This window comes from Rhipicephalus sanguineus, chromosome 9, assembly GCF_013339695.2.
Source record: "Rhipicephalus sanguineus isolate Rsan-2018 chromosome 9, BIME_Rsan_1.4, whole genome shotgun sequence".
NCBI lineage: Eukaryota > Metazoa > Arthropoda > Arachnida > Ixodida > Ixodidae > Rhipicephalus > Rhipicephalus sanguineus.
Window position 1 is genome coordinate 27,236,740 of NC_051184.2, and position 20,410 is coordinate 27,257,149.

Sequence of the window (20,410 nt, forward strand, 5' to 3'; positions counted from 1 at the left end):
CTAAAAATCACAAAACATCACATAACATCTAGTCAAGTAACTAAAAATCACGTGACTAGAATCATGGAAAGACTTTTTTTAAGAGCTCGTTTTTCTTTGTTAGACACAATATTAATGGGGACTAACAGACAATAATGCCATGGAAAGTACGGGGTAATGTTATTTGTAGTAATTAGGATATAAATGTGAAGAAAGTAAAGTGGACGAAAAGATAACTTGCCGCCGGCAGGGACCGAACCTGCGACCTTCGAATAACTCGTCCGATGCTCTACCACTGAGCTACGGCGGCGGTCATCCTCCGGTCCACTTTATGGGGTATATATAGCGAGGGTCTCGTTTTGGCAGACTTAATGCCTTCAGGTAGTATGCGAGAGATTATTGGTCAGCTGCCAGCTCGTAAAACGATCGCGTGCTACGTGAGGCCAGCAGGCAGGAAAAAAAAAGTGTTCCACACTCGCCGCCATGGCCGCGATCGGCGCTGACTAACACTCCTAGGCGTAAATGGACATATATACCCCATAAAGTGGACGGGAGGATGACCGCCGCCGTAGCTCAGTGGTAGAGCATCGGACGCATTATTCAAAGGTCGCAGGTTCGCTCCCTGCGGGCGGCAAATCATCTTTTCGTCCACTTTACTTTTTTCAGATTTATATCCTAATTACTACAAATAACATCCCGTATACTTTCCTTGGGATTATTGTCTGTTAGTTCTCATTAATATTGTGACTAGAATCATGTAACATCGCGTAATAGCTAGTCACGTTATGTTCCCGTCAAAGCCACGTAACAGCTAGTCACGTGACTAAAACCACAACATCACGTAATAAGTACTAGTCACCTGACATGTCTAGTCAAGTATAGCCATACTTTGTACTGCTTAGTGGCGTACCAACTTCTTAGCGAGTGCACTCTAAGAAAAAAAGGAGTATGTGTGACTCCTTTCGGAGAGTTCTGACTTGCCACGTATACCACTCTCGGCACGGTGACTCTCTTGGTGGGTCAGAGTCGGCGCGCTCCAGGAGAGTACCCTGACCCTCTTAGGAAGAACGGAAGGACCCTTAACCGAAGGATCGCATTACCACTTCTTAGGGAGTCAGACGACTCCTGCCGGTAACATTATACGTGGGTCAAATGACCCACACCGAAGCGTCAAGCGACTCCGCAACTATTTTAAGTTACTTAATTTACCCTTGCTCTACTTTTGCGCAACTATACTGTTGGAAATAGTGAAGCATTCATTTTAAGCGAGTCCAATAATACTTGCCGTTGTGTCCAGCGACTGGAAAATAAGAATAGTTCTATTTTAGCATTATTTTAATGAAACTCATCAAAACAACACACCTTTTCCAGCAAAGTGATATACAAAGCGCAAAAAAGATGGTCTGTGATTTCCAGTTAAGAAGTTAAGGTATTTTTCATTTACATGCATGTATGAGTATAGCGAACTAAAATGTGTGACTGTGATGTGCAAAGTGTCATTGCAAAATAAACTGCAGAAATCGGCATCATGTTTCCATATTTATTCCTAATGATTATGAATAAATCGAAAAGTGCCGGCTGGAGGCACCAGACTTGTGACTTGCTATGTTGTCGCTCCTGTTCAGCGTGAGCAGCCATGAAAAATGATATCTGAAAAGCAGAACGTGATATTATGATGACAAAATGAAATTGTAGTAAGAGTTTGCAAAACCTGCACAATAAGTGGTTCACACAGACATAATGAAGGCTGTCAACAAAACAACAAATGCAAACAGGCACGGTAAGGAACCAAGTTTTTAGCCGTTATCGTGTAGAACACACCTTGCACATAGCTTTTTTAACACGTCACTTGGCGACAAACTTGCAGCACAAGATGATGTGAACAACAAACGAAATTGATTTAGCCTCCTTTGCGTGGGTGCCACTCACCTCTTTTCCTATGTCGTCTTGTCCAACCAAAGGAAATGTAGGACCGACTGCCTCGTTGACAGGGCGAACGCCGCTGTTGATTTTCCCATCACGAGTAGTGAGGCGCCAGACCATTGCGACACCTTCGTTTCCCCTAATGTGGCTCTAAACTGGAGTGAAGAAGCCCCTGACTACCTTAGTGGACTACGCGGTCCCAGCTCTTTGTTCTTCAGTGTTGCTTAAGTGTAAGGGCAATGACAGCGACGAGCACAGGCTAAAGCTCATGAACCTTATATCAGTTCGTTTCCTGAGGCCGCTTCTCTCCAACTACGCATTCAACGTTACCGACAAGCACGATCAGTCATGGGCACGTTACCAGTGAAAAGTAACAGTGTTACAGTTACAGTTACCGAAGCCAAAAAAGTAACTCTGTTACAGTTACAGAGTTTCCAAAAGTAACCTGTTACAGTTACAGTTACTCTGAAAAAGTAACGTCGTTACTTTTCCGTTACTGTATAGAATATGTAATAGATCACAAACCAAATGATAGGATTTATTTAATGAAAAAATATGACGGCATGCGCGGGTAGTCGAAATTGCGCGTTGTAAAACCATAGACGAAGGAAACCAAAAAGATGGCCCAACACCAGCCTTCTTTGTGTAAGCCTCATTTTGTTGCATCAATTTATTTGTTCATGCACCGCTGGTGAAAATGGACTATATTTGCAAATGATAAACGTCCTTGGACACTAGAAGTGGAAAGCATAGTTGATGCACTGGAACGACAGCATTATCCTAGGACGTTTATAGTGATACGCAGAAGCGCATGCGAAAAAGAGCGGGGAGTGTGTCACGAGTCAAGACAACGCCCATTGTGTCTATTGCCTACGTTCAAGGTGTATCAGACCCTGGTCGGGGGGCTCTGCGTCCGCTGAGCGCAAGCTCTCCTTAGAACAAGTGTTCGTGAAAATTACAAGCGCGATGCGGGGATCGCGACGCGACTTAACATCGGCGAAACGGGCAGAAAATAATCGACAAACGGGATATTGCTAAAGCAACTGATGCAACGCGTTCTAAAACGGGGCTTGTTGGACACTGCTGGACAAGTGGACATAGCTTTGACCTAAACAGTGCGATGACGCTGGCTCGCGAACGAAGTTGAGTGGCGAGAAAAAACTCCAAAGATGTTTTAAAAATGATTCGCTAGTTCACGGTATTTCTGACTCTCAACCGTTTTGCGCTCTGCTGCTTTCTAGCTGCCTATGAAACACGATTAGCTCGGAGCTTCGGACCAAGGAGACTAAACTTGGCGTCCTAATGATTCACCGGTACACCAAGAGCAGAGCTAGCAGCTCAAGTGAACAAAAGGATATATATGTCGAAAAAAAAAACGGACCTGAACTTAGCGACCTCCCCTCCCAAACTGCGAGGGGAGCGGTGCTGTGGAAAGGTGAAAGGTGGAGAGGATATGGGAAAGTAACTGTAACGCTATTTCCCGTTACAGTTACTGCGCAAAAAAGTAACAGTGTTACAGTTACAAGTTCCTCTAACTTAAAAGTAACTAGTTACAGTTACAAGTTACTGAAAAAAGTAACTGGTTACCGGTAACGCGTTACTAGTAACTAGTTACTGCCCAAGACTGAGCACGATACAGCTAAACATTTCGCAAAAGAGTCCCTTTCGCGAAAGTATGCGAAACTGAGAGCAGCATACGATTGAATAACATGGGGGAGTTTGCATCCGCAATCAAGGCATGCTTTTGTTTTCCACCGTTGAAATGGTGAAGTCAATTAAAGTCATGACTCGCAGTTGATCTTGAAAACAAGAGCTCACAGGGTCCCTTATGCACTTGCCTAAGGCGACTCGAAGGCGAAAGCCATCTTCTCCTTTTTCTTCAGTCGATGTATTGTTCCTCCCGCGCTCCCTCCGAAAGCTTTCTGGACCAAACGTGGTGCACTGCCTCTGTGATCGGTGGACCGATCATGAAGGCAGTGCAAAGCGACGATGTCGTGTAATGACGTCATCATGACGCCATTATTCACAACTTTTGGCTATCTGTGACGTCATATGGTGCCGTCCTCACATGATGATTTTTTGCATCACTCGAGTTCACGCCGCCGACGCAGGCGGTCGATCATATTTCACGTTTGATGAGGCATCTAAGGCTTTCGCCTTAATGACCTCTCTACGTGCATGTTTGCACAGCCTTACGTTACTAATTGACAGCAATGACTGGAGGTCGCACTTTTGACGCGTGTAACATTAGCTTAAAGTGGTACTGACACAATATTTCGCGGCCGAGATAGCCTGCGGGATCGATTCCGGTGAACATGCGTATATCATCCGCAAAATATCAACAGCGAATATAGCTTGGAAGTTATTTTAAATGAATCTTGAAGTTTGCGTGAGCGATCGACATCCTCGCGCTACTGACACCCTCAAAGGGGACCCTTGGGGTAGAGCACTGCACGGGCCGTGATTCTCGACCCGGGCCCGGCCCGGACCCGGAACTCGTTGAAATTTACCCGCCCGGGCCCGGCCCGGTGACTCAAACCGAGACCCGGGCCCGGCCCGAACCCGAGAAAATATTTCGCTTACCCGGCCCGGCCCGGCCCGACCACAGATCGGGCCCGACAGGGGCCCGAGCCAATATTCTAGGCGGTGTTGCCCGTACATGGAATCGACAGCGAGGTGTTTTAAGGGGCAAATGTCTACGCTTTGTTGGTGCATGCTTCGCTAACAATTATGCTTTAACCTACGGTAACTTCTTGTAAAAAAGGGCTCACGGTGGAAACATGTAGTTGAGCGGGGGTATTTTTTCTGCAAATACAATGGAGAGCATCAAGAGCGTTTTGTAGCAGATATTGTAGTAAGGAAAGTGATTTACAGCATGGGTTAGGTTTTGATAGGGAGCGCAATAAAAACAATGCAGACAGAGAACACTACGCTCTCTTCACTTCGTTTTTATTGCACTCTGCATTGAAAATTAAAACATGCTCTAACGACAAAGTAAATTGTGCACCCTTCTGGAATAAGTAGCCCCTGTCTTCAGCATAGTAGCGCCTTGCCGCAGCAAGAGAAATAGGTCGAGAAAATAAAGCCATATTTATTACCTTCGATGTAAATAGACTAACCTAGATAAAAATTATGACGAATCGTGTGCACCGCGTGTACTGTTTGAAATACGTATATAAGCAGCCCAAACGAAGAAAAAAATTATTTGTCAAAGCACACTTTTCATATATATCACACCACTGCTAGTACAGTTTTTGTGGCATAGTTTATATATATATTTTTTTCACATCCGATTGTCCCAGAAATCATATTATGAAGAGATTCCGGCTTGAAGCACGCCATGCATGCGCTGCTGCACCCCATATCCAGCCGCGCTAAAGTTTCTTGCGCTGCTTGCGCTAGCCGCAGGAGCGCACATCTGCCTTGCGTATTGTGAAGGAGTCAACAGTCGTTGTTCTTATCTTCCACCACTCGAGCAAGTTTAGAATTTATTTGTGGACCTCTGCAGAATGAACATAGCAGCTGTACCTCATCCTTTCATTTCTCTCATTCCCGAACATCGTGCCACTCTTCAATATCATCTGTAAAACGCCTCTTTGGGGGCTTCTCCTTGCAGTTTTCAGCAGTGTGTGTTATGCCCGGTTTGTACCGTGCTCTTTTTTTCCATATTATAATGGTGTATGCCTTCCTAACGGTGCTGTACCGGTAGAAGGTGGTCATTGCGCTACGCGGGTACGACTGGCAGGAGGTGGACGAAGCGATTTCAGTCTAATTTCGGGGTTTGTTCCAGTTTGGTTATAAATGCGCGAATAAGCTTCTCGACGTTTACTCATTGGATCCATATGGTTCGACGTAAGGGGGACATCACCCGGTACGGTGGACCTATGCTATTCCTGCACATTCCAACGCTGTTGCGGCAGTATCATGTAGCTCTCGCACTATATAGTGCAGGGGTTTCAAACACGAGGCCCTCGGCATGCACGCGGCCCGTGGATCTCTCGCTAGCGGCCCGCGGCCCGCACATCGACATGACAGATCGAAAGCATTTTTTTCGTGAGGCACCCCCTGCAGTTACCATGTATTGATGCATAACCGTGAAACAATTTAGTCATCTTGGAGATAGGGATCGATATGTTGTTGGAATCCTGCCGCCAAATCCCCTACAGAAATGACCCACATATGAGGTATGGGAAATGTGTTCTTTCAAATGGCAACGTGAGCTGACATTTTGTACAACCTAACCGCCCCCTCCCTGATCCTCGCTGCCACCTTAGTCACTGTCCCCTTGTTGGAGTAAATTTTCGTGAATGCGGCCCGTTAGCTGAGGTGAGTTCGATAACCCTGATATAGCATAACTAGACGAAAGCTCAGACGTTAACAATGTGGGCACACAAAGCAGGCTGTGCATGTCCATCTCGCGTCACATGACCACTGGGAGCCGTGACGGAAAAAGATGTGTGTTTATAGGGATTCTATGTAACGGTATACCCCGCGCAGTCCTTCAATGCGTTTTAGTGAAAGGCTGGAACTTTCAAGAACGTTTCCCCGCTTTGGAGCTCTGTGATCGTTCTTGAGAATATAAGCTAGAGGTATAAACTTATTATATTACATTTATTACTGCGATTACAAAATTACAATGGGCATATAAAATAATAGCGAATGCAGTTAATAAACCACCGAATAGTGGTATGTTAACTATGTAAGCAACTGGTCTACTTACTTTAAACTCGCCCGTTTCAGATAAATGAGGTAGCCTTTATGCAAGAAGCAAAAGTAGTTCAGTACTTGACCCTCATAAAACTTCTCCAAATAGCCTGCCCCAGATAAAAAAAAGTGTTTTTTTTTAGATAAAATGTGGAACATATATATGCACAACGTATGTGTAACACACTTAAAAAGACACCAGGGACGTAGGCAGAAATTTTTTTCGGGTGGCGGCACCTCCTTGATCTGAAGTGGTGCCGCCACATCTGCCTGCCCGGCCCCGGACAGGCAGATGTGGTCGAATCTCATTTTTTGCTCTGTATGCCATGGCAAAAAAAAAAAAATCGGGGGGAGGGGGGGGGGGCACGGGCCCGCTGTTCCACCTCAATTGCTACGCCACTGAGGGAGACTAAAGAGAACAACGAGTTTATTATTATAAGAAAATTACCCTTTTAAAATTCCAAAATGACCACGCTCGCCGCGACAAGACTCTTGGTAAGCGAGAAAACCCGCAAAAAGAAAATGCGGGTAGCGACGCTACTTTGAAATTCACGCAGCAAGCGCCGTGACATCACAGATTCCAACGGCGTCCACTGGGGCCTATGTAGTTCCTAATCGGTAAAAATGAAGTACATTGACCTCAGAGGCGGCCGTAGACTTAATATACCACGTTTCAGAAAATTTAGTTGAGCGAATGTCGCCAAAATACGACCAATACAGTTTGAAATCCGTGACGTCCCACGCAGATAAAACGGAACTTTGGTCTAGATTTTCTCCGCTATAAATAAACTTGTGATGATGAAATTAATTACATTCGAGTTCTCAGAGTACACTTTATCTGCTTAAACCAATTCAGTGCTTCACTTTAGTGCCCCCTTAAGAACTGAGCAAAGTCCAAGCCCGGCCCGACCCGAGCCCGCCACCTAAAACCCGGGCCCGGCCCTGAGCCCGGAGCTCCAAGCCCGAGCCCGGCCCGGGCCCGCCGTGAAAACTGCTTTACCCGGCCCGGCCCGGCCCACGGGCCGGGCCGGGCTCGGGTTTTCGGGTAGGCCCGAGCCCGTGCAGTGCTCTACCTTGGGGACCCCCTGCTTTCCTCACGTGACCACGCTGCAGCAGGTTATGATGACGTCATAGCCGCCATTTTTTTCGCGCGTTTGCTCTATTTCTCGGCGGTTGCTCGCGAACCGTGGGAAGTGCGTCACAGTTCTGTGTGCTGACGTGATCAAGCGCTGCACCCGCTAGGTGGTGATAGTTGCACCCGGAGGCTTGTCGTTTTTGAAACCGAAATTGACACTGGTCGGTAATGAGGAGCCTGCAGTTAATTATCTATCGCGCGCTGCAGCGAACGATGTGCCGTGTTATGACTAACAGGCCCCTAGCAACACATTGCAGCAAAAAAACGCGAGGCCAAAATTTTTGTGTCAGTACCCCTTTTAAAGGCCAACTCCGGCGATTTTTCGAGGTCGATGGATCTCAATGAAATTCGCTGGGTACGTTCCTTTGCGCGTTTCCGTCATTTATGCCAAATTACAGGCTTGAGACATGCACAGATTGTTTGCAAATGAATTTTAAAGATCTGCAAACGCCATCCTGGCTTCCCACAATTATTGGCAACATTGCGTCTGTGACGTCAGTGTTGGCAAGGCGGCGGAAGTGACGCAGCTGAGGGCACCGCTAACTTCGGCGCTTCGGCCGCTACAGCGAGCGTCTGCTGTGCACAAGGCGACAGACAGCGTTGGTTTGGCCGGTGCTTCGCTGGTCGTCCCGGCTGTCACAGTTTTCATACTCCGCGCCGGCGTGACCGGCATGCCTTGCCCGACTTCCGGTTCGTTCGTAACAACGTCTACGTCATACGTAGACAGTACACTCGGTTGAATTTCGGTTTCGGTGTTGCGCTTTTTTGCTTATTTAAAATTATTCTCCAATTTGCCGAGTATTTCTGCTATCGGGCCCGTAACAGGAGCGTCTCAGGAACATAAAAGCACCATTACTTTGACATGGCCAAAAAATCAAAACACAGCTGATGTTCTCTGAACTATGGATATCTGAACAGCGCGTAGCTGGCTTAGGTTGGTAGATTAAAACTGATTACCACCGTCAAATATAGCGAGCGTCTCAGGGTCTGGCAACCCTGGCAACGATCGTTTTGTTCCATCATGGCGGAACCCATGCGGTTATAGGTTTCAATGCATGGGCCCTATGGGGAGCTTTTCCTCTAGAGTCAGTATATTAACTCTATGCCTCCGCCGTCCTACGGCGCTGGGCGAGCGGGGGTGACGTTAACCCTCCTCACCCCGGCGCGGTCTGGACCTCGTAGAGTAAGCACGCATTTTCTTTCCCGTCCGTCGGCTCCTTTGTTTTGGCTCGCTCGGGCGGACTTCGCTAACGGTGCCTTGCGCCAGCGGCGAGCGCTTACCTTACGTTGTCCTTTCCGAACGCTAGGCCGAAGAGCGGTGCGGTGCATTCGTGCGTGGTCATACTACGCCGAAACCGTACCTATCGAAGCCAACGCGAGCGGAGTTTGCCCTTGCTCGAGCGATCGGGCCCTGTTTTGGTCGCTGATCGTGAGAGCACGCAGCATAGTCGCGAGGGGCCGTTTCCTTCAGCGGCGTGTCGCCGTGAGCCCTTTTGCCCGCGGGGACGTGCCAGCGGCACCCTTTGTGTTGTACTGTTTAAGCCTGTTTTGCTTCTCCCGCCGCCTTTGGGAGCGGGCGTTGTACTGCGTTTTGTGGTGTTGCCGCAGGCAATAAAGTGTTGCGGATTTCGAGAGCAGTACTGTGTACTTGCCGCGCTACGCTCGGCGCCTTGTTTGCGCTCGAACGTACGTGTGCAGCGGCGCGCTAGTTCACGCGCGGCGACGGCAGACGCGGCCCTGTGGCTCGCTAAGTCCGAACCCACGCTAGTGGCCGTACTCCTGTGAGATACGCGCGCGCGCACTACAAATTCGATGATGAATATCTCGAATTACGTGCAACTTCAGTGATTTCTATAAAACAAGTCTGTCATAAATTCGCACGCACTACAACTTTGTAATATAAACACCTGCCTTCAAGTCAATAATTAGAAAGTTAATTAACCAGTTTTTGTTAATTAGCCGTAACAGTAATTTTAACTGCGGCAAAGTATTTCCGCCTGGACATAGAGTTCATGTGCGAAAACGACAGGAGCCTGACTATCGATCATACACTTTTTATAAAAAATCTGTATTGTCAAAAAAAAAAAAAAAATTGGGGGACCCTTAAGCTTCGCCTTTAAGAGTTGAACGCGATAGCGAAATCCGGCCCCTAGTGTGCACTTCAACCACTAAGGGCATACTTACTAATGTGTATTGTTACATACACACGCATATAGACACACACACACGCGCGCGCGATGTATCTAGAGTAATGGTACAGGTTTTCGATCTAAAGCACTTCCCTGTGCAAGATCGAGTCGAGACATATTTCTCAGAATGCCTCACAGATGGCAGCACATTATCTAGCGTTTGCTGTTTCCACTCCCGTTTAATAGGCAGTTTTAGAATAGCGTACGCAAAGCTTTGCGTTGGCTTTTCGCGCAACTGCGCATGCGTCGTACGCTAACTGCTTGCGGGCTCCCGTTAAGTGACGGAAATAGCAGGCTGCAAACGCTAACTCAGCGTACGCTATTCTAAAATTGCCTATTGTCAATAAAGTTTATTCCTCCTCCTTGTTTGATCAACGCCTCCTCTAGAAAGTAGGCGTTGGCTTGATATGTTTTTCGCTAGATGGACATAGTTGTCCATTTTTAGAGCTGTTTGAAAGTTCGTGTGTGTTTTTAGCGGCGATGGCTGCACTATCCCGGCCTTTTTCGTCGCGCAAAAAACGTAGTTTGATGGCCTCGCCGAATGGGCTCATTTTCGTCGTGACACCTGCCGAACAAAATGCGTTCTCTCCTTCCACTACATGGCATTTATAAATGTAGTGTTTTTTTCCGAGGCCGCTGCAAGTAACATCGTGGCTTTGTGGTAGGACATCTGCTTGCCACGCAAACGACCCAGGTTCAATCCTCAATGGGACCGAAGATTTTTATTGTTTTATTTTATTTGCATCTTTCTCGATTTTTCGCTCACAAGCGTCGTTAGCGACGCCGACACCGGAATTTCTGCGACACGAGCTCGCTATCGCGTTAAAACACCCTGTCTGTTTAAGTGCTTCAGCGTCCCCGATAGTTGGACTCCATGGTGGGTGGCCGCCATTGCTGCCGAAACAAACAAAACTATCATGGGAACACCATTTCCCCGCCTACTGCCTCACAAAAGGGTACGCACCGAAGAACTTTCAGCCAACCCGGACTATCCTTTCCAAAATTCCGTGGCATTCATAGTGAAACTCCAGACAAACAAGCCAGATAGATTTTATCATTTGTTGTGGCAAAGTCTCTGACCGAAGTCTTAGGGCCCAAGATGACGGTGACCTTCTGCTTGAGCTACCTAAAAAAACACCACTATGACAAACTTGGCAGTCTAGAAACATTTGGCAACATTCCAATAGCTGTTTCACCTCACCGATCAATGAATACCACACGCGTAGTCGTCTCAGAAGAAGACCTCCTTGAACTGTCCGAACAAGAACTTCTAGAAGGGTGGGAAGAGCAAAATATGTCACCGATGTGAAACGGATCATCATCAGACGCGACAACAAATACCTACCAAGTATCTCTTATAAACTTTCGCATCCAGCGTCCCCCCAATACCCAATCCGCATCCCCAATGCTAGACGATCTACAAATGTCAGCAATTTGGCCACGGCTCGCAGAGCTGCCGTGGTCAAGAAACTTGCGCAAGATGTGGAGACCCTCTCTAATAAATGTAAATAAACCACGCAGCCTACTCGCGTTCCTGTACCAACTGGAAAAGAGAGGAGGATATAATCACTGTCAAGCTAAAAGAAAACATTTCATTCAAGGAAGCTAGCCCGTAAAAGTGACTCGAAACGGAGTTCGTTGAAACTGAAGGCGCTTCTTGAAAACGCTACTCGTAGGTAAACATTCGGGAGATATATCTGCCTGCTTGTGGGGTCAAATTAAGGACCACGAAAAACTGGGACTAAAATTTATAATGGAATCCCCGACGTTCCGGACCTCCACCGACTTCGTCGTCAGGGAAGGGAATGGAAGCACCTCAACGCCTATCGTCATGAGGGAGTTTTCGAATAGGGGCCCCAAAGCCTTTGCGGGTGCTCGCTTTGAATCCGGCAGGAGCTGAGTCTTCGAATAGGATCTGCGGCGCTTTGGACACTCTCTATTCTAGGTCACTCTAGTCTTGGCCAAGAGCCGTCGCTTCAGTGGGCGCTGTCACGTTTGTTTGACGAAAAGCCTTTGGGGCTCCCGCTAAATTCGAGAAATAGCGTCCTCAACGAAAAACCCAAACGCTGTTTGGGTCTTGCACATGCGTAGTGGCATCGACACTGTGTGGGATTCCGAAACGTCTGAATTTTAAGGTAAGTTTTTGTCGGAGCAAATTCCTACTTTTTAAAACAGTGCATACTCCTTGCATTTTTTTCACTTATCCATCTAGAACACTTTAATGCCGTCCTGGCACTGGAGACTATCCATGGCTTCCATGGAAAGAAATCAGGAAATGCACACGTTACCTTTTCGAAGCCCGTTCGGGAGCGCGTTGTCTGTTTCTCTGGCTGTACTTCGCTTCGAAATGCACGCAGGACTGCGAACTGCCCTCGTTACGCCAAACGTGGCACGGTATTTCATATACTGCTAAGTCAAAAGTGCGGGCATGCGATCGCGTTAAGCGATCCATGACGAACTCAAGTCCCTAGATTTTCAGGAAAAAATCTAGGGACTTTACGAAGAACCGCCCCGCCCGTCAAACGGAACTGGCGTTAACTAGGGTGCCTTGATGCGCGTTTTGTCGCGCGTTTTGTCGCACACATCGAGGCACACTAGCGTTAACTGGCTTGAAACGCCTTCTGTCGGTGACAGACGCAAAGTCACGCACATACAGACGGCCAGCCGCGAACTGACGTCACCGGCGCGACAACCTTCCTGTGTTGTCCAGCGCGAGCTACGCCCACGCATTAAAAAAAAAAAAACGATAGGACGCGCCATCGCTTTGTAAACACGTGGGTAGCCGCTCTCGAATTTCTTTCTTGCTTTTATTTTATTTTTTTGAGCCTCAGAGCTGCTATTCGAATACGCGGGAACGAAGAATTCGGTTCTTCTAGGCGTATTTTAAATTAGTACCTTAGTACGTCGATGTCCTAGTTGAACCAAGTTCGTGAAAAGGCAAAAGAAAAAAATTGGCCGCGTATTTGCGTGCTTCGCTGCAAATGTAGACGAAAGACGATAGTCTTCTGCTGGCCGTACTACCCGAGTCCTCGTCTCATCCGCTCGGACGTTTCTTGGGCACGCTTGAGACGGGCGTCAGCACGCCGGCGTTTCTCCGTTGCAATTTGGTCGTCGGTCTTTTCCCTGCGTTGTCTTGTAGAGTGGGTTGTATTTCATCAAGCGGCCGTTTATGTTTTGCCAATTGCCTCAGACAGCGCCTCCTCTATGTTGAACCGGCCGCATCTGGCTGGCATTGGCTGGCAGCGAAACATGAGCTTGTGCAGAACCCAGGGCCACTGTCAGGTGGCAGCACCATATCGTCGGCAGAGGGCTTTTTCGTGCATCGCGTCGCATTTTCAGCACAGCCTAAGAAACACTAGGGTCTCTAGAATTACATATCTATGTATTTTCTAGTAAAGGAACACATCACCTAATACTTGCGTATTGATGTTGCGCCTAAGATATGCGTAATATTTGCTTTTTGATTGACAATGTTCACAAGTATGAACACCAGTTTTTTACCCCGTGGCTCAGGGACAGCGATTTGAACACATTCAGAGTGGCAAGCTTTGCGCGTATTCAGGATCTGCCCGTTGCCGTCTCTTGGCGTCACCCCCGGAAAAGCTTTCCGGAGGTGACGCTCTCGGCTGTCGCTTCTGCAGCCAAGCACGCAGGATTCAATCGCCGCCAGCATTGTGATTTCCGTGCTAGAGCACGACAAGCTGAGGATCAACCAGCTTCGCCATGCCAAGCTTTGCGCAACTTAGTGTAAACTTCCCGCATTGTGCAAATAAAAATTACTACTATATTTTTTTCTCATGTATGTATAAGCACAATAGATCCTTTACTCCTATTTTTCCCTGAAAATCGCAAATCGTTGGGTGTCCGTGTCACGATTTCGCCCCATTAAAAGTGGCAGAGTTTTATTTTGAGTAAGGCCCAGCACAGACGAATAATTTGTGATCTACCCATAGACTGCATGAAAGCATCCGTTGCCTCAAATGATAAATCTGGTGACCGTAAGGTTGGAATTAACAACTGTCTGGTAAGAAAGTTTAAGATTCATAACAGCATTGGCAAACCTGCACACAAGGAAGATAGGTTAGAAATTAGTAGACAGCGAGCTACGCAATCAAAGGCTTCTCGAAAAACCAAAAAAAAAAAAATGCAGTCAATATGCAGGCTTTGTTCCAAGTTAGAATGTAAGGTCATTTGTGAACTTGACAGTTGTGTTTCGCACTATAAGCTCTTTCTAAATCCATGTCAGTTAAGAAAACAAATATGGGATGGGAAAATATCTCGAAAAAGGCATGCAGATTACGCAGTCGGCAAGGGCTGCGCAATGTTGGACTTCTATAAAGAAATTTCTAAACCACAAGCATGGCTTACTACATAATTGAGTGTTGCGCTCAGTGTTGGAACACGCATGCGCATCGTGATATCCGCCCAACTCGATTGATAAGGAGGAATTAGAAGTGCAATCTATGACAGCTCGATATGTAAAGGGGCCCTGTTTTTTTTTTTTTGCAATACTTTCAGCGATATATTGGAGGTTTATATAAGTTGCATATTGAATTTCATCGAAAGAGGCACAAGTGTGCGTTTCCTGCAATTTTATTTGTGTGTTTCTGTTACTGTGTTAGGTTCCGCAGTGCAGTCTTTTTTAACCTTGCTTCGCTCCATCAGTTAGGCTCACTCGTTTCACGCACGCTATGCAAAGGGTCTTCGCGACTAGTAGCTTGGCCTGTCCAGTGCTCACACCGCCCACATAAGGCTAGTGGGCGAACGGAAGCTGCCGACTATTACAGGCACAATTAAGCAGCAGTAGCTGCTGTACTGCAGTCTACAGTAGTCTGGTAACACTGGCCTCCCTCTCCGTTTGCCTTGTCCATGTAAGTGGGGACCAGCTGACGTCACTAAGCTCTGCCCGTGGATTTCTCTCTTGTGTGAATACAGCTGCACATCCACACATAATTTTCATTGTTGCGTCCACTGCAAAGCTTGTTTTCTTTCCGACTTGACCATTGGGGGGAAGGGGGAGGGGGGTTGCGGTGAAACTGCGGTGAAGGGAGAGGGGGGCCGTGAGTGAGCCCCGCCTTTGTCTATATGCACGCAATTTCATCACTGTCTTTGTGGCCACGCCTTGCATAGGTGTGCGTCAATGTGCACCAGCCCGCTGGCGGGGGGAGACGTGTGCACATCGGCCAACACATCAAAACTGCTTTGGAACAATGGAGAGTTTTGAGGCTTCCATGCCTTTGTATCTGCAAATAAAAACTCGGCCTTATGCAGTCGCCTAAGACAGCTTTCACTGCACAGAACTGGCTTACATTAAATTTCGTTCATGCACTATTTTGTGAATTTTACACGTTTTTTACCCTGCTGTCAATGTTATCCCTTTCATTCACTAACTAATAGATCTCCGTGATCTGGGACCTCCTTCTGTACCTTCATTTATATACATCCTTTTGTAACTAGGTAAAGCCCCATTCTGATTTCTCCTCGTTGTCTATGCTGATGAGTTGCATACTGTATTTCCAGATGGCGTCCTACTACAGATAACAAAAAACTGTAAAAGAGTGCTTTAGTCAGATTCTGATGGCCCCCACATGAAACCAAAACAAAGGAAGAAGCGTAAACCATGTACACATCCCTGTGCTGCCATAAAGCGTCATTTCACTGCAACTAAAAGCAAACATAAAAGGAAGACAAGAACGGGAGTGGGCTCTTGCCAAAACTATGGTAGTAAGAGAACATGAAGCCATTAAAATCATCACGAACAAGTCATACTTCAACTGCTGTCATTCACGCATCAGCACATGGAGTTCCAGCACAACATAAAATGTGCACCTGGACTATAGTCATGATGTCTGAGCAGGCTCAAAGTGCAACCATCATCATCATCATCATCATCATCAGCCTGTCTACGCCCACTGCAGGGCAAAGGCCTCTCCCATGTTCCGCCAATCAACCCGGTCCTGTGCTTTCTGTTGCCACGTTATACCTGCAAACTTCTTAATCTCATCTACCCACCTAATTTTCTGTCTTCCCCTCACGCGTTTGCCCTCTCTTGGAATCCAGTCAGTTACCCTTAATGACCACCGGTTATCCTGCCGACGTGCTACGTGGCCGGCCCATATCCATTTCTTCTTCTTAATTTCAACTATGATATCCTTAACCCCCGTTTGTTCCCTGACCCACTCTGCTCTCTTCCTGTCTCTTAAGGTACACCTATCATTTCCTTTCCATCGCTCGCTGCGTCGTCCTCAATTTAAGTTGAACCCTCTTTGTAAGTCTCCAGGTTTCTGCTCCGTAGGTAAGTACCGGTAAGATGCAGCTGTTATATACCTTCCTCTTGAGAGATAGTGGTATACTACCATTCATGATTTGATAATGCTTGCCGAATGAGCCCCATCCCATCCTTATTCTTCTAGTTATTCACTCTCATGGTTCGGCTCCGCGGTTACTACCTGTCCTAAGTAGACGTACTCCTTACAACTTCCAGCGTCTCGCCACCTATCGCGAAGCGCTGTTCTCTGCCAAGATTGTTCCACATTACTTTAGTTTTATGCATATTAATTTTCAGACCTACTCTTCTACTTTCCGTATCCAGTTCAGTAATCATGAGCTGTAATTCGTCTCCCGCGTTACTCATCAATGCAATGTCATCAGCGAAGCGCAGGTTACTGAGATACTCTCCATTAACTCTTTCAGGGCCCTAGATTGGGAAGAATTAGGGAAAGTGCAACCACAAAAATGTAAACGTAGACACGAGCAATCAGATGGGTGATATGCAAGTGAAGTGTGTGGCAACTGAGTTCTAATAGCATTTCCCATCATTGCTACGGTATGTTTCCATTTTCTAGGAATCGCACAAGATTGTTACAGTCAACCACAGTCAACTTAATCTGAGTGATAAATCTCAAAACTTGCTTGTACTCTGTACTCTGGTGGAAAAGGGGTTGTTATGAAAGGGGGAAAATTAAGACACCGAACTTCCTCTTTAAAATTTTGCAGCCGAATGGCAGTAATTATTAGCGTCAGCGAGACATCAGATTTCGTTGCATTGCATGACTTTGGGCCATCTTTGTGCACAAAAAACGCACAAATGTTGCCAGATTGAGTTTGGTTTACTTTGAGATGCAAGTTAATTTTTTGTTTCAAATCAGAAGGCAGTTATCTAATGCCCGAATACTGCAGCCAAAATGCTAACTTTATAAACGATGGTACTGCGGTACCAAAATGGCATCATCCAAAGTGGCAGGAAGGAGGGGGGAGGAGGGGGAAGGGCTTACTGGACCAGCAACAGTGACGGTATATATGCAATCCCATAAAAGTAGTCTGTTAGTCTTATGGATAATTTATATTCATGAAGACTGTACTGTTAAATGAACAATCCAGGAAACTACAAAACAATCGAAAAGTATGCAATGTTACTATGCGATATTTTGTGATGTACAAAGCAGAAAGAAATCAGAAACTAGAGCTGTGCGAATAGCAAAATTTGGGTGCGAAGCGAGTTCGAATAATAAAGATTGAGTGCGAATCGAATCGAATAATTTCGAATAATTTTCGAATATTTCTCAAACATTTTTCGAATAATTCGAAGTGAAATTACAGAAAAAGTTGCAGAGAATCCCTAAGTATGTTCTTGTGAGATAGCAACATGAAGTGTTTCTTTTCGCTAGGTTGATGAAGCGCTGGTGGGGTCATATATCATAGTTGTCTTTCTTATCAAAAGTGAGGCAATGTAGAGGCCGAATTGTATTTATGTACATGATTTGGTGCAACCAAAGTGCTGCCGACAACACTTTACACGTGATAGGCAGAGATGCCATTTCTTCAGCCTCTCCTCCTCTTTCAACTGCTGTGGAAGGCCAACTGATGTGGCGGACAAGGGTGTGCTCCCTTCAAGTCCGGAGTTCCAAATCTGCCTCGTAGACGTCGATATATAAGAACATCTGAAATTTTGGGTGCTAAAAAGCTTCGGCGTCCGATTTTTCTGACTTTCTGCCCAAATTTCAGGTCCAAAACAGCATTAAATGAGCCCCCAACTCTGCCACCTCTTTCATCTCCATATTGGAACCAGCGTTTTCTTGAGTTAATACATTTGCGACCGTAGCGGAGCTTGAAAGGCAGCTTTGCTGCAATACGGCGGTGTGATGAGGTGAAGCATATTGAAAATATAGGGACCACTTCAAACGGACGTTGACTGTCTCCTGGCTAAGTTCGACCGTAACGGACCTTGAAAGGCAGCTTTGCCGCAATACGGGAGTGTGAGGAGGTGAAGCATATTGAAAATCTAAATACCACTTCCAATCAGACGTTGACTGTCTCTTGCCTAAGTTCGACCGTAACGGAGCTTGAAAGGCAGCTTTGCCGCAATACGGGGGTGTGATGAGGTGAAGCATATTGAAAATCTAGGGACCACTTCCAACTGGACTTTGTTTCTTGGCTAAGTTCGACCGTAGCGGAGCTTGAAAGGCAGCTTTGCCGCAATACGAGAGTGCAATGAGGTGAAGCATATTAAAAATCTGAAGGGGTCACTTTCAACCGGACGTTGACTGCATTTGTTTTTGGGAAGTTCGAATAGTTCGAATAGTAAAATTTCAGTGCGAATCGAATCGAATAGCAAACACTATTCGAAAAATATTCGAAATTTCGAATATTCGCACACCTCTCTCAGAAACACAACTGACAAGTGAGTAAAGTTAGTTGACACTGTGCCAGGACTGCTTTCCTGCAGCCTGGCTTGCAGGATGGTGTTTGTCGACCTGAAAGAAAAAAAAAGACACGAAAAACAAATTATCGCGCAATGTTTTGAAGTGTGCATCCTATGTAAGGGCATCATGAAGGGGCGAAAATCAGTTAGGAACACCTGCAAATGATATGCAGAAAAGCACATGTAAATGGTCCAAACACTGCTCTTCCAATAGTACATTGAACTATTATTGTCAGAAGTATATTAAAATACAAAGTGAAGCAGTCCAGTATATCAATTCGGAAAGCCCTTAAAACGCTTACTAGCAAGTGTCCTGAAACTACAAAACAAAGATACTATGTGCAGTTGCTATCGTAAGCAAACATGAAGAAACTCTGCATCCTGTCAGAGGCTATGGCTGCAAATTTCTGAAGGGATATGCAGGTCTGGTCAAACTCGGCATCACTTGAGAGCTGCAGGCATATTTCTGAGGAGTTCTTCGGCTCCTTCCTGAGTGGCGAGGTCGGCATCCAGGAGCATCTGGACCAATGGCAATGCCCTGCACACAGGATTCAAAAGGAAGCAAACAAAGATTGAATTTGGCCATTTTCAAAGCGGGAGCGCACGACACAGAACGCAGGCTTTGACGTGATTTGACCGACTTGTTCCACACGGGCTCCTTCCGAGTCATCAGCTGGGGCAGCAGCTTTCTCTTCGAACTGAAGGCCTGTGTGATCTGCAGAGAAACGGAATGAAGTACCTCATGACCACGGCGGCAAAAATCACTCTTTCAAAGGGACGCTAAAGTGAAACAATGAATTAGTTTACACTGATAAATTATGCTATGAGGACTCTAGTGTCGTTAAATTCACCACCATAAGTTCGTTAATAGATGAGAAAAATCAATGTCAAAAGTATCATTTGTAAATTTTGCGCCAAAATCTCCGCGCGTGACGTCACGGATTTCAGAGTGTATTTTTTGTATTTTGGAGACACTGGCTCAACGATATTTCCAGAAACTTGGTATGTTAAGGTTCTGGCTCCCTCAGAAGACAATTTGCTTCACTTTTGCAGATCAGGAAGTATGTAGCCCCTAGTAGATGCTGTGAAAATCTATGATGTCACGGTGCCTGGTGCAGGAACTTCAAGGTGGCGCCGCCGTCTGCATTTTCTTTCTGCTTGTTTTCCCACTTACCAAGCGTCTTCTTGCAGAAAGCGAGGTGTTATTGGTATTGTGAAAGAGTAATTTACTAATACGAGAAAAATCGTTTCTCTCTTCAGCACCCCTTTAAATAAAAGTGTTTCACATCGGGCACCACCGAGAATGTACCTACGTCGCTTCCATCATGGAAATGACATCATTGAGTGCATGAGTATTCTAGCATCCGCGCAAGACGTCTCAAAATCAATTTCTAACTTCCACTGATGGTCTTTTAATTACCTTCCTGTTTTCGGTTCTGGGCTGTTAATTTAACTCCGGTTTCCAATCCCCTCCCCATTATAGCCAACTGAGGAGAATGCCTCTTATCCAAGGTTGGCCAGAAATTATTGTCACAGTTGCGAACATTGTACCCCCGTTACAAAAACTGGGTGAGAAAGGTCTATGAAGCCAAGTGGCATCATGTGCATCAAAGCATTCGATGAAAGCCAAACATGGGCTCCTTGTTGGAGTATTTCCTCTCTTCAACTAAACAGTTTCACTGTATGTATATTCCAAAAAGGCATGCTGGATTTGCTGCCACCTTCTGCAATACAAGAGTGAGGGGTCCGAACCGGCAGCCAGTACCATTAGGCACTGGC

The 20,410-nt window shown here is 46.2% G+C and overlaps 1 protein-coding gene, 1 long non-coding RNA gene and 1 other non-coding gene across 3 annotated transcripts in view; all 3 read right to left on the reverse strand.

Moving 5' to 3' along the window:
- Nucleotides 1-217: 217 nt before the first annotated feature.
- Trnat-agu (transfer RNA threonine (anticodon AGU)) lies at nt 218-289 on the reverse strand. Its single transcript has one exon. It is a non-coding gene; the product is annotated as a tRNA-Thr (tRNA).
- A 1,300-nt stretch (nt 290-1,589) lies between these two features.
- On the reverse strand, nt 1,590-12,323 carry LOC125759808 (uncharacterized). Its single transcript, XR_007417499.1, has 3 exons — nt 12,219-12,323; nt 6,623-6,716; nt 1,590-1,629 (listed from the first exon to the last, which is right to left on the reverse strand). It is a non-coding gene; the product is annotated as an uncharacterized LOC125759808 (long non-coding RNA).
- A 6,749-nt stretch (nt 12,324-19,072) lies between these two features.
- Nucleotides 19,073-20,410, reverse strand: part of LOC119405404 (mutS protein homolog 5) — a 33,306-nt gene continuing 31,968 nt past the window's right edge. Inside the window, exons 26-27 of the mRNA XM_049419388.1 lie at nt 19,273-19,346; nt 19,073-19,169 (exon numbers count right to left, since the gene is read on the reverse strand). Of these exons, the coding sequence (XP_049275345.1) occupies nt 19,073-19,169; nt 19,273-19,346 (171 nt within the window). The remainder of the gene's footprint in view (nt 19,170-19,272; nt 19,347-20,410) is intronic.